The following is a 14,619-nucleotide window of genomic DNA, read 5'->3' as shown; positions in this document are numbered from 1 at the left end:
TTGGAGAACTAACCACAGTTCTTCTCTGGATTTAGGCAGCCTCAGTTGCTTCTCTCTCTTCATGTAATCCCAGACAGACTGGATGATGTTGAGATCAGGGCTCTGTGGGGGCCATACCATCACTTCCAGGACTCCTTGTTCTTCTTTACGCTGAAGATAGTTCTTAATGACTTTCGCTGTATGTTTGGGGTCGTTGTCATGCTGCAGAATAAATTTGGGGCCAATCAGATGCCTCCCTGATGGTATTGCATGATGGATAAGTATCTGCCTGTACTTCTCAGCATTGAGGAGACCATTAATTCTGACCAAATCCCCAACTCCATTTGCAGAAATGCAGCCCCAAACTTGCAAGGAACCTCCACCATGCTTCACTGTTGCCTGCAGACACTCATTCGTGTACCGCTCTCCAGCCCTTCGGCGAACAAACTGCCTTCTGCTACAGCCAAATATTTCAGATTTTGACTCATCAGTCCAGAGCACCTGCTGCCATTTTTCTGCACCCCAGTTCCTGTGTTTTCGTGCATAGTTGAGTCGCTTGGCCTTGTTTCCACGTCGGAGGTATGGCTTTTTGGCCGCAAGTCTTCCATGAAGGCCACTTCTGACCATACTTCTCTGGACAGTAGATGGGTGTACCAGGGTCCCACTGTTTTCTGCCAATTCTGAGCTGATGGCACTGCTGGACATCTTCCGATTGCGAAGGGAAGTAAGCATGATGTGTCTTTCATCTGCTGCAGTAAGTTTCCTTGGCCGACCACTGCGTCTACGGTCCTCAACGTTGCCCGTTTCTTTGTGCTTCTTCAAAAGAGCTTGGACAGCACATCTGGAAACCCCTGTCTGCCTTGAAATTTCTGCCTGGGAGAGACCTTGCTGATGCAGTATAACTACCTTGTGTCTTGTTGCTGTGCTCAGTCTTGCCATGGTGTATGACTTTTGACAGTAAACTGTCTTCAGCAACCTCACCTTGTCAGCTGAGTTTGGCTGTTCCTCACCCAGTTTTATTCCTCCTACACAGCTGTTTCTGTTTCAGTTAATGATTGTGTTTCAACCTACATATTGAATTGATGATCATTAGCACCTGTTTGGTATAATTGTTTAATCATACACCTGACTATATGCCTACAAAATCCCTGACTTTGTGCAAGTGTACCTAGAAGAATTGATGCTGTTTTGAAGGCAAAGGGTGGTCACACCAAATATGGATTTGATTTAGATTTTTCTTCTGTTCACTCACTTTGCATTTAGTTAATTGATAAATATAATCTATTAACATGTCTATTTTTGAAAGCATTCTTACTTTACAGCATTTTTTCACACCTGCCTAAAACTTTTGCACAGTACTGTATTATATATATATATATATATATATATATATATATATATATATATATATATATATATATGTGTGTGTGTGTATATATATGGATGCAAGCATGTTGATAACAAGTCTCCTCTCCCCTCCTGTCTCATTTTCAGTGCTCCATGCCCTCCTGCGTCATAGCCTTCCATGTCACCTGTGCTTTTGACCACGGCCTGGAAATGCGGACGATCCTGGCTGAGAATGACGAGGTCCGCTTCAAGTCCTACTGCCTGGACCACAGCAGCAACCGCCACAGCGGTGCCGGCACCAGTAAAGGAGAGCGGGCCGAGGCGAGAGGCCAGCACCCAGGAGAGGGAGCCACCGAGCCAAGAGTTCTGCAGCAGCAGCAGCAGGAAAAAATTGACAAAATGGAGCTGGAGAAGGCGAGCCAGAGGAAACAGAAGCTGCAAGAGCTGGAGGACGAGTTCTACAGGCTGGTGAACCCGGCGGACGTGTCTGAGAGCCTGGACCTGCCCGACGCGCACGTCGACTTCCTCTACCAGTTCTGGAAGCTCAAGAGGAAGTCGAACTTCAACCAGCCGCTGCTCACCCCCAAGCGAGACGAAGTGGACAACCTGGCCCAGCAGGAGCAGGACGTGCTCTACCGGCGCCTCAAACTCTTCACCCACCTGCGGCAGGACCTGGAGAGGGTGAGTAGGCCTTCACGTCGCCGCCGGTTTCCTCAGAACAGTATAGTTTATTATGGCTTACCGTGCGTCCCGGTTCTTTCCCGTGTTTCCACTGTGCTGTTCTGTTTGCCTCGGTACACCACAGTTAACTTCTGTTATACAAGTATGATTTACTCAATGTCTATGGAAGACATTCTCATGAGGTATGTCTGCAAAACCGTGTCGCCCTTCAAACAGAAATGCTGAAGGGAACTGAAGATACTGTCAACTGCCTTTGATAAAAGGAGTTCAGCAGAATGTCAGTAGTGTTGGTTGAAAAAAAAAACAGCTGAAAGAAGTTATATAGTGGTATCTATATAAAAGTCACACTTAAAGAATGGTGTAAAAAAATATCACCTACTACTGTATGCAAGTATCCAACCAAGACTTTGAAAATGTTGTAATCCAGAACAATAGCAAGAGTGATGTTTGATCTCCACAAGAGCTGTGCTGCCACTCTATACTGCTGTACATGACACAAATGTATTTAAAAGCACAGTGCTTGAGACTAGCACACGGGAAGTCATTTTTTCCTGGGGCTAATTCACAAGAAAGTGGCTACCATCTATTCCATAGTTAGTTAGTTCCAAGCAGATATTTTGAGGTCGGGTTTGAGAGTAACTGCTTTTTAACACCCTAGAAAAGTCATAAAAGTAGAAGAAAGATAAAGAATTCTTGGATTAAAGCTTTGAGAATAGGGCCCTATATATTACAGCGCATTCATAATGACCGCTTTCTTTCTAGTGCTACAAATCAATACATCTTGTTACATTCAGTTCCACAGTCGCTCTATCACTGACCTTTCTCTGTGTGCTTCGTGTCTGCTGTTTGTGTTGTGTTGATACCACAGCTTACCTCGAACATACCTACTCCTCAATTGATAACCACAGACTTACACTGTGGCTATCTGCCTCCAAGCTGTCCGCACTGGTATGGGCAGTGAAAGCAGACAAACAGTGTGAAATCTGCACAGTAGGCTGGGGCAGAGACTTAGATAGTTCAAATTCTAACAACCCTTCTGAAGAGACAAGAGGCACAGTCCCAGAAGTCTATATTGAGAACTAAAGAGTCTTTTACTTTTGTATTTATTTCACATTTTCCAAAATGTTCAATAATAATGTATCAAAATAGATTTGAACCTCCCTGTCATAAGAATGAGTTCCCAGAGAACTGTACAAAACTAAGAAGTGCCGTCTGACATGCAGAGGAACATGTTTTTTGTCAGCCCTAATTAGCGTTCGTGTGTGTGCACCAGATGAAAAGGCTGTAGTTATTGCCAGTTATGTTTTTGTTTTCTGTAATTTCATTTTTGCTCCATCTGCTCGCAATTAGAAACCGCGCTAATGTCCTGACGGTTTTTGATTCGGCGTTCCTGACAGCGAGACTGAAACACCAATTACCAGCTGCAAGGTGGTCCTCCATGAACATGTCAAACGCTGCCATCGGAAGCAACTTGTGAAAGAGGAATTCTTTAAGTGGAACAGCTTTCGAAAAACTGGTTTGATGCTTGCAGATTTGCTTTGAATTTGACATGGTCGTTAGCTTAATGGGCTAGCAAGGGAGAAGTACTGTGTGAGAAGAGGACAGGCTTAACGGGGCTTCAGTTGTGAAAACAACTCCACACTTGTCAAGTACAGTACTTTGTACTTAATAGCTATGTAAAAAAAAAAAGGTAATCAAGACTGCAGAATGAATTGCAGAACATGTCAGTGTAAGCAAAAGGCACCTGAGCTACAGTACTGTGCATTGCATTGATATACAGTATCTGCTACCAAAACTAGACTGGTTTAGCAACTTTGAACGTAGTCCTTAAGTTATACCACAGGATCATTGTTCGTTTATGACGTTGGTTTCACGGTTTTCAGCAGCTATCTGTTGTACGGCCAAAAGAGTCCCCTCAGTCAAGGAGGTGCTCTGTCCTGGTCGACTCTGCTGTACAGATGCATTTAAATAAAATAAAAGAGAGGTCCCCTGATATTCTCTGCCTCCTGTAAATTGCACAGCAAAACGTAATTGAAAAAGCGGCAAGGGTTTTTGCCTGCGGATCATATCCTCCTTTGATGTGGTATGAAATGAGCAAAACACTCTTGTGCGACACTCTGAAGATGTTCACTACCCGCTGCTGCAATCAAGGACTGCGGCTCAACAATGGCATCATTTAGTAATTATATAACGAGGAGGCTGCAGGTCTCGAGCTGTTGTTGTTGTTGGAGATAAGATTATGTAAATTGCAGGGTGTACGATTCCTGGGTGTCTGCAGAAGAGTTGCAGGTTACAGTCAATTAGCTCTGCCTGTGCTGCCAGGCAGCTGGGACGCTCCTGTGGGAGGATTGGGGAGGATTGTTTAGCTGTTAGCTGGGGAGGAGGAGGGTCCAGAGGAGGCTGGTTAATCTTCTGTGGTCAGGCCAGAGAGCCACGCTCTTTTGTCCATCTTCGGTAATTGTGGCTTGGCCATTTTTCAGGTTGAAATCCAGCTGATTGCAAAACAGTTACATGTCTATATACTGTAAGGCCACTCTTGTTAACCTTAAAAAGGATACTTTTGTCATTTTGATGAAATTTCATTTCTTACATGTTTACTCTCTCCTATTATATGTTGTTTCTGCTTAGATTTAGTCTTTTCTGTCCTTTCCATCTATTCCAGCAGAAATTCAGTAGAAAGACTCCTTAAAGCTGATTGTGGGGAAGCGTGTAAGTGCAGCAGAGACTTCCAAGCACTCTGGGTTTCATTGCACAGTGCAGCGCTAATATGTGTGCATCTTCACCCCATAGTCCCTGCTCTTGTTATAATATGATGCTTGTACCGTCAATGTGCTCGGAAGTGTTCATTTGTGAAATGAAATCGTACAACATCGCTGCCTCATTGCTGTGCCAGGGTTTGCTGTAATAAGTGATCAGTGTATTCATATTAATTCCACATTATGTACCTTGTGTGTGTGTGTGTGTCTGTGTGTGTGTGTGTCTGTGTGTGTGTGTGTGTGTGTGTGTGTGTGTGTGTGTTATAGTCTTTCATCCTCATCAGAAACAGCGTTTGAAGATTTAGCCAAAAGAAAAAAAGATACATTATTAAAATGTGAAAACGTGAATATAAAATGGGTTTCATGATTTATTAAAGGCGAGTTGTTAACCCCTTTGTGGCCTGGAGAGGGATATTTATTTTAGTGTTGCTGTCTGAGGTGAAACTGGTATCTGAAGCCACAAAGCTTGTGGTCATGGGGATTCGTTCACAAGGTAGACTTGCTGGGGAGTGTGTGTGTAACCAGGCTGATGTGCTGGATCTGTTCATCTCTTCCACTTATTTGACCATTTTATGCATTGAGATTGAACCAGTTAAACCTCCATGCAGGTCCTGAAGCTGTGAACTGCTTCACTATAGCTGGTAATGTGGTGTTCATGCATGCATTACAGCCTCTCGTAGTGCGTGCACTGTATGTCCTCTTAGTTCAATGTATGTGCGTACTTTGAGACACTTTCTCTTGTTGCACCAGTGTGTCGCATATCCTCACACACTAGACTAACTCAATTTACAAACAGGGAGATTCTCAATAAATAATGAAATGCAATAACTGTCCTGGAACCGACATGAATTTAAATATTCACAAGGTTTTTAGTAACGTGTGTCGGACCCGCAGGAATTACCTGTGAAATGTTGTCAGCGTGTGACAAGACGCTGACCCCCGTTATAATCATTTCTGTTTTACTTCATGAATGGTAGCAGAGCCTGTAAACCAGAATCCTCACTTACAGCTGCTTCAACACTTGGACGGAGTGTTTCTGCTTGTTACTCAGTGACAAAGTGTCAACCAAGCCAGGTTTACAATCCATTTCTGTAGAGTAACGACTGGAGATTCAAACATTCTCAAAGGGTTTTCGTCCTGTGTTGAATAAATTAGGTCTGTTTTCTCAGAGGAACGAAACAATAAAAACAATGAAACTATAGTTTAGTTAGGAGCGGGATATGGCATTTAAAATACTGTTCTGAGTAGTTCCTAAAATAGTTGAATTGTTCATTTTGAAACGTGCCTGTGCACTTACTGTTGGAATTTATTAACCTGCTTGCTTAATCCCATATCTCCTTGTCCTCAGATAATACTGCTAAACCGCTGTGCGTCTTATTAAAACAGGCATGATAAGGCTATTTTCAAAGAAGAACACTGTGTACTGTACATGACTGGATTTGATTGTGATACAGTTAACGTGCTATTACAAATTATTAAACCAAGGAGAACTTTTGTACATTCTTTCATTTTGAAAGATAACAAATGTGTGCTTTTGGCGAAATGTAAACCGCCGAAGCCTCCCATAACTACAGGCATCTTTCAGGTCCATGTGACACGCAACTCTGTTGTTCATTATCTCGGTAACATTACATCCCCGGGAGGGGGTGGGGATTTGTTGCCAGTGGAGACGCAGGCAGGGACGGACTTCTGCTTTTGAACTCTGTAATTGAGCGTCTGAATTGAAAACAAGTGGTTTTCATTTCAAGTTGAGCTTGTGGGTAGATTGCTTTGTTTTCTAGGGGGGGGGGGGGGGGTGACACGGTTCAGAGGATGTGTTCATTAATGAGCACTGGCAAGGGGTTCATTATTTCGTAGTTCTTCAGCTTTAAACAGAGATGAGGGTAAGAGGCAGGCTGTGAACAGTACTAAATGCATGTGGAGGTCCGGGGCAGCTGCTTTGAAGGCTGGTTGCCTTGGACTGCAAGTTCTACTTTGCCACCAGATCAACTCCTTCAATGTCAGCAATGGGGAGCTGCAGAATGGATGTGGCGCAGGGCCAATGTTGAGATCTGTCATCACTGATTACTTCCCCTAAGTTACAATGATGCTTATTAGAAAATTCAGAGCCCTGTTTACTACTTAGTCGATGCCTTACAGATTAAACCCCTGGCCCCAATTACAACATCTGACAACTGGCACAGCTGTTTGCATGGTTTAAATACCAACAAAGAAATAAAATGCAGTTACATCATTTGGCCATCAGTGGCACTGCATCCTATGCAAAAATCCCATAAGAAGATAAAAAAAACATGCATTTAAATACATCCCTATATGTATGATTCTGAAGCTAGATGTTACAGATACTGCGCTCTTAAATTATTAGAAAGGTAAACTTTATGTTTTTGCCTGCTGAGCAGCTAAAACAGATGGGTTATTGTTTTCTGAAGGGTCTGAGGAAGCTTGTTAAGAAGTCCAAGATGTAACTGTCAGGGTAGATTTCTCAATAGAAGGATCCTGACACATCGTAATGCTCAATAAGGCTACGATTCTGGTAAATTAGCAGGTGGAGCTTCTGCTGTCAGAAGCTGATCATTATACCAACAGGTGTTCTTCCCTCACAGTCCTATTGGAATGAGCGTTGATAACCATTCGTTAAACGCTGATTGACACGCCGTTGCTATGCAGATGAGCTCAACGAGCCGTTTAAACTCAAGACACTTACGGCACAGCATGTGTCTGGATCCTCGTCAGCCATTTCTAGCAGAGCAGCCAGCTGACAGGTATTCCCATCCTACCACTTAAGCAATTATAGTTTAGTCGTCTTCTGTTTCTAACGAGAAAAAGAAAGACAAACTTTGTTTAGCTGCCTGATCCAACTCGGTGGATTTATCCTGATCTAATAAATAAAAGAACAGCCTTTCTCTGAACAGCTGGAACAGCCCGGCCCTCGTTAACCATTTGGGTGCCAGGAAGTACCATACCATACCCCGCCACGCTGTGCCAGCTTCAGAGAATGACACTGCCATTACCTCACTGCCTTTAAATGCCGGAGGAAACAAAGGCAGTCTTTACACAGACACATGGTGGCATACCGAGGGAGTGGCATGGCGCCGGCTTCTGATTAATCACTTTTGTTGCTGCACAAGTGTGGACTGGCGAGAACCCAGGGAGATAGATCCTTGAGGAGGACCCTGTGTGACTGCTTAATAGGCCTAGGACTGGATGCACAGAATGCATTGTGGGGAGGTAGGAAGGTCACAGTAGTATCGTAATTGAAAGGGGTGGTCTCTTATGTTGTGGTTCTTGGGCTCTCTTGAGGACTCTCTAAGAAGCAGGTGCAAGTGCATTTACAGATCTTTGAGGTTTTCAGAAATGTTGGTGCAGATTCTGGTCACTTGTGCATAAAGCTGCAAACACACATCAAAAACACTTGCCATAAACATTGTAGGTTCTCTCTGTAGTACTGTAGAATGTAGATTTTTTTTTCCTAGGTTCACATTAATCCAGAGCTCAAGATTCCAGACATCCTCCCAACACACACAAACATACACACACACACACACACACACACACACACACACGTCATCTCCAATAAAAACTATTTGTATTACTAGCAATCCCTTCCAAATAAGACTAAAAGCAAACAACTCCATCTGACTGGAGGGCCAGTTTTAAAATAGGTCAAATTTGTTACATTTCTACAAAGAGAATTAGCAGTCTGTCTCTTTCCTGAAGCACTTGTGTTTAAAGCCTTGACAGGTTAGTGGGCCAGTGCACTTAAGAGACACGATCCCCTCGAGCTGGTGATAATATTAATGGCACCACGCCACATCTCAGACTTCAAATACAGACCTTTCCAAACAAGCACTCACAGTCAAAGGCTCTTACCATTATTTTATTCTGTAGTAACCGAAATGAAGATTTACCAGAATACTGATTTATATCCCCCTTGTTCAAACGATATGAAAACCATTAGCGGTCCCCCAAGTGTTACAGATGATCTACTCACCACACCATCATTGTAGGAGATCTTGTGAATTTAAAGACCGCTCTTCATTTTTCACAGTTAATCTGATTTATAGAAATGTATGTGTATATATATATATATATATATATATATATATATATAAGTCATATATAAGTGTATTCAGAAAACCTTCTACACTTATTCACGGGAAACCCAATAATACATCACGAGCAGGTACTACCTCTTTATGAAAAATGAAGCAAGCCCATGCGAGATTTATAACCTGAAAGAAACGATGTATGCATTTGTGTATTGAAAGGAATTAAGCAGGTTTTGTATTTATCCACTTTCCCGATAGGTTCGGAACCTGTGTTACATGGTGACGAGAAGAGAGAAAATGAAGCACTCCCTCTGCCATCTCCAAGAAAAGGTATTCCACCTCCAAATCCAGCTGATTGAGGAGGACTTGGCAAGAGGTAAGGATCTATCCAGAGGCAGGAACCGTGTGCTTTAGAAACACTTTGCCCTCTCTCAGTCTTAATTTTCAGTCTCTGTCCCAGGCTGCCAGGCCAGGCAGTGGAGAGAGACATGCTAGTTTCTTTGTGCCCCTCTCGATTGATACGGCCGTAGTTTAGCTTTGTTTCCACTGCCTGGCGCCCCCTGGCTACGGCTGCCCATGGCAACAAAACCGGGTGTTTCCACGGTTCGCCCGAGCAGCTGAGCGGCTATCCAGACAGGGTTTGTATCTCATACTCAATGTAGCCAAACTGGCTACAAAGGAAGTGCGTCATCACGTAGCCAGGCGGTGCGTGTGGAGAAGGAACCGGCAGGGAAATCACTGCCATTGTTGCTGATTTCCTTTCATATAGGTAGCACGCATATGACATTTTCTTTATTGTTTTTCTTTAAGCTTTATTGTATTCACTGAAAGCAGAAGTTAAATTCAACAATGTTCATCCTGCTTCAGCACACAAGACAAACGTCTGAAGTCGCATGACTTTTTTTTGACAAAACCTGGCTGTTTGTCTGGCTGTAATCTCCTTCTTAAACAGATTCCATTTTATTTGTAATGTGCCGATGGTTACATTTCATATAAAACCCAGCACGATCCCATGTCATCCTCTTGTGCGTTCAATATGCCAGCTAAGCATGGTGTTACACATTTTCTGGTACCCCAGGGCCTTAAAGTCAGTCCTCTCAAAACAAACTACAGTATGAACTTGGATGTTTGTAATTCAGATCCATGTGTTGTACAGCGTAGCAGTTTTGCAGTCAGGTGATTTCCTACAGGTCGGATGAGTCTGTTCAGTTAAAAGTTTTGGTTATGGACCCCCAAAAATGACAGATTCTAAATACAACAAGGGAGTCGCCACCAAATGGGCAGGAATTTGAGAAAAAAAAAGGGGTCAGAGAAAACAGTAATGTACTTGCAATCTAATGCTTTGGGAATATCGCCTCTTGTGTTTTTATACCCTAGCATCCAAGCACACTGCCAGCAGTCCATCGCTGGTGACCTGGCTTTAAACCCTGTTGAGCTGAGGGCAGGGGCAGAGCATCAGGATTTATAAAGTACTCCTGACAGACGAGTGAATTAACAACCCCGAGCTCCATTACACTTGGATACAGTGTGCTGAAGCCACAGTGTCGGCTAATGTAAGCACTGAGCAGCACTGATTCAGCTGTGTTACAGCAAACTGGTGCAGGAAGTCAGCAAGTTTTCAAAAATGACACTGGACTCTCAACACTTTAAGGCTGGTCAGTCTACAGAAAATGAAGTGTGTGTTATTCTGGTTAAGCTATTAAGCCATAGTGATCTTCAGTGGTTATGGTTTTTGTATTTTGACACATGTGTAACCCATTGTAGTACCATGTCAGTACCAGTGTGGGTTTCTTAAGGATATCAGGTATTCTATTACTATTCTAGTGGTATTTTTCAAACTATTTTAAAGCAGAAAACAAGGTCATTAATTCATTTTGTCTTTAAATAATTCCGATTCAGAGCGTTCTGTATTCCTCCCAAGGTTAAGAGGATGTTTGTTTATCTGGGCTTAGATTAGGAAGAAAGTGCTGAAACAGTTGAATTCCACCAAAGATTTATTGGGATGGCACAGTGTAAACGGAGGTGAGATTTCAGGTTAGCTTGCGACTGCCGCGTTCATCATTCTCCAGCAAGCTCCTGACACCCGGATGCTTTGCCAGAGTTGCTGCAGCAGCATTTCCTCTGTCTGAGGCTGTGCCACGCTGCACTAAATGACTGTATCTATTCAGAGATGCAAATTGAGGTTTGCGGAGGGACAGCCCGGTAATAATACTTGAAACTGTGAATTCATCGAGCAGGAGAGCTGCTTAGAATGAGAAGGGCAGGAATCAAGGATTTAAGTGTGACTCTTTCATGACACAGGCATTTTCAATGCAAAGAAAGTTCACACACAAATTAATGTTTCATCTGTGGCCTGCTGCGAAAACCACCTACACTTCCTGTCCTACCAGGCTTCTGGATAGTGTCCTGATTTTGAAAGTATGACTGATTATGATTGAAATAATATAGTGGACTAGTAAAAGTAATCTAACATTGCTGACAGCATTGCTTTATGCACTTTAAGAAACAAAACTAAATGCAAATCTATATAATGGATATCATGCCAAAAGTGTGGTAATGCAGTAGAACACAGAGAGGTATGGTAAATCATGGCAAATGAACCAGAATAAATGATTGATTTCTAACCCCTAACCCATACTCTTATGTAACTGTACTGTTCAGAATACTGCATAACAACAGAAGACCTTTTAACATTGATATCCATTTCTCAGTTTCATCTCTTTGGGATTTAAGTCAGGTACCCCGGGGGCATGCAAGAGCTTTCTCTTATGAATTTTGTTCTCGGTATGAATGTGTAACAAGGTACAGGATAAAGCCTTTTTAAAAAGCTGCCACCTTTATTGTTACTAGGTAGCAGAGGATGCGTGATACAGTTGTTGCTTGCATTTGGAGGTCAAATGAAAAAAATGTATCATGTACTTCAAAGACATTTCCCCAGGCAATACATTCTAGAGGAAGCTAGAAACTAGTTTAAAAAAGCAAGAATGAGCGGATTAAACCTACTGTTCATCAACCAAGCTTTTGACTGCCTTCTTACATGCGAGTGTAGTGCACAGATTCGTCTGAATTAAAAGAGGTTTAGACACTTGCTCTGATGTCAGGGACACAGACCATGTCAATGACGTGCATGGTGTGCATGTGAATGACTCATGATGGGAATATACTTACTGCTGTTGCTCACGTATCACTTTCATTTCAATTTGGGGTCATTTCTTTCGACGTATTGCTGTGTTCCCTTCTGCACGGTATTATTATCTTGTCACGCAATAACTGAAGCCCGAATGGCTTGCCAAGCACTTGTATAATCTGGGGTCATATGGAGGCAGTGTCTGAAACGCTCTGCTTGGCGCTCAGTGACTATATGCAAACGTGGTTTCTAGCCTCTGTACTGTAGAAGCACAAGTGACAATGTCATTGGATGCGTTTTAAATTTTGCAGCTTGGCTTGAATGAGCGGCAGAATGTGCCGTCTTCGAAAGCTGCTCTGTGTTATTCTGGTCTGTCATCTGTTACAGGCGTTTTAATCTCTCTGCCTGAGCACAGTGCTCTGTGGGGAGTGTATTCAGCACACAGCAGACTGGCGGCAGGCCTCTGTAGTAATAACCCCAGAGCACTCTCCCTGTGTGCTCCCTGACCACGCTGGGGGAGCCCACATCTGTTCTCTTGACACTTAAGGATATTTGACTTGCCTAACAAAGTGATGGGCCCTGGTATCAGTGGTATCAAAATACTGTCAGGCACTTGAAAACCTATCTGGTAAGGGTAATGACACAACACGTACTGAACAGAACAGGAATGCTGCCTGTGTCTAGTGAAGAAATTCCATTGTTGCCCTGGTGAAAGCACTGATTACATTTCTAAGCTATTTTAAAACTTAACCGTGTGCACATACAGTATTTTTTGATACAGTGTTGTGCACACAGGTGGAATTACCATCTAATCTTGAAATATACAGTAGGAGAGCTGATTAGACACAGAAGGATAGGAATAGTTTTTTTCTATTAAGCCTGCTAGTCGGATTAACGATGTGACAGTAACTCCTTCTTGACCCAATGCATTTGAACATCACTTCATATTATATGTCTTGATGTGTATCAGGATGTTGTTCAGACAATCCAAACCTACTCAGTACCCTGTGTCTTGATTTGCAGGAATAAGAACGAAACATACATTTAATTGCTATACAGTTGATATTATTTGTTTTGGAGCAAGTTGTTTTAATACCATATTATAAAACGGTCTTGGTACTGGTCACACAGATGTACCGTTCAGGGTTTGTGTAAATGTGTTTCTTGATGAGATTGTATTCCGTTCCACTGTGGGAAACCCCATCCTCTTTACAGTCTGTGACCATCTCCAGAGTACTAAATCAAGCAAGGAGGCTGCACTGTGCTCATTACAAAGCGGCCGGTGATGAGAGGAGAGTGCCTTTGCATTCTGTATTAGCCCCTCAATATTGCGCTGTGCTTGTTAAGCGATGATCTTGTTCCCAGAGTGCCCTGAACCTGTCGGGAGAAGCTGCTCTTGACTGTGACCTCCTGACCCCTTCTCAAGTCGTTAGATGACATTCTCTAATAGCTCCTTCTCAAACCTGGCACTTCATTACTAGGTAATTTACTGGGAAGCCCTGTGTGCCTTCTGTTTTCCAGAGAAAGCAGGGAAAGGAGGGAAAGCAGCGAAAGGCAGGCAGAGCGAAGCGAGAGGACGGAGGAAGTGCAGCCCGGAGAAAAAGGAGAGGTGGAAACCAGAGAATGGATCCTTGCTGAAACAGCTGGGTGAGTTCTTGCACACTTTTTTTTTTTTTTTTTTTTATGTGTGTATTTATTTTTTGCATTAAATTCAATATTAAGCCAGCTGTTAAGCTGAGTGAACACAAAGCCATTTTGTGGCTTGGAATTTGGTTTCAGAAGGTTAGGTTTCCGGCTACGGCATGGCACACCAGGGGAGACTGGGGGATTGATACAGCAAAGTTGCCTCAATCTAGGTCTTCTGGTTTCCTGGAACCAGGTTTCACGCCACTGTTCCTGAAAAGGTGGCTTTGTGTTCCCTCGGCTTTAGAAGAGGGAGTTTTGTTTTTCATTGTATCTGTCTAGCTGCTGTGATAAGTTTTTGCCGAGGTACAAGCCTACGCCATGTACTGCTGTCAAAGCCCTGACAATCATATAGCGGAGTCTTACTTCGAGCGACTCGGTTCACTAATGGACGTTCTGACTGAAGCAGACCCTTCGAGAGAGTCTGATCATTAATAAGAGCAATTAGAACGTGAAGCCCCTTTCAGAGTGGCGAGTGGGAGGAAGTGAACAGTACAGAAATGTAAGGCTATTAAATTTATTTTAAAATTGCGGTCTTATAATTGTACACAGCTTGGTTCAAACTGATACGCTTTTAGTAAATATCAATGTGATGAAAGAGAAAAACAGAACTTGGCCTTTGAAATATTAAACCGCCCGTCCCCCCACACATTCTGTTGTTTTGTGTTAAGCTTGAGCTATTTATACAGGTCAACTGAGAAGCCTTCATGTAAATGTCGCCACCTCATTGTTGTTGTGAAGCAGGTATCCTGTAGTTGCCAAGGATACAGCATGCAACCAGGAACAGCCAGGGTCACTGCACTCATCATTCCCAAAAAAAAGAAAGAAATCGCTCTGAATGAATCCTAACCTGCAGCTTTTCGATGCTTAACAATGACAAAACCTGGCACGTTACCATGAATGGAATTCCACACTCTGTGTTCTGCTGTGCAGTTATATGGTCTGAATGTGGAGCCGTAGCTTACAGGACTGACTGATCAGGAGGTGAAATTCACAT

General features: G+C 43.0%; 1 protein-coding gene across 4 annotated transcripts in view; it reads left to right on the top strand.

Moving 5' to 3' along the window:
- Window positions 1-14,619, top strand: part of LOC117431478 (protein Jade-1-like) — a 44,153-nt gene that overhangs the window by 23,259 nt on the left and 6,275 nt on the right. For all 4 annotated transcript variants that reach the window (XM_058996333.1, XM_058996334.1, XM_058996335.1 and 1 more), the window contains exons 9-11: window positions 1,474-2,007; window positions 9,071-9,188; window positions 13,461-13,586. In XM_058996333.1, coding sequence (XP_058852316.1) covers window positions 1,474-2,007; window positions 9,071-9,188; window positions 13,461-13,586 — 778 coding nt within the window. The remainder of the gene's footprint in view (window positions 1-1,473; window positions 2,008-9,070; window positions 9,189-13,460; window positions 13,587-14,619) is intronic.

The sequence above is a fragment of the Acipenser ruthenus genome, chromosome 22 (genome assembly GCF_902713425.1).
Source record: "Acipenser ruthenus chromosome 22, fAciRut3.2 maternal haplotype, whole genome shotgun sequence".
Lineage (NCBI taxonomy): Eukaryota > Metazoa > Chordata > Actinopteri > Acipenseriformes > Acipenseridae > Acipenser > Acipenser ruthenus.
This window is presented reverse-complemented; position numbering and strand designations above follow the sequence as displayed.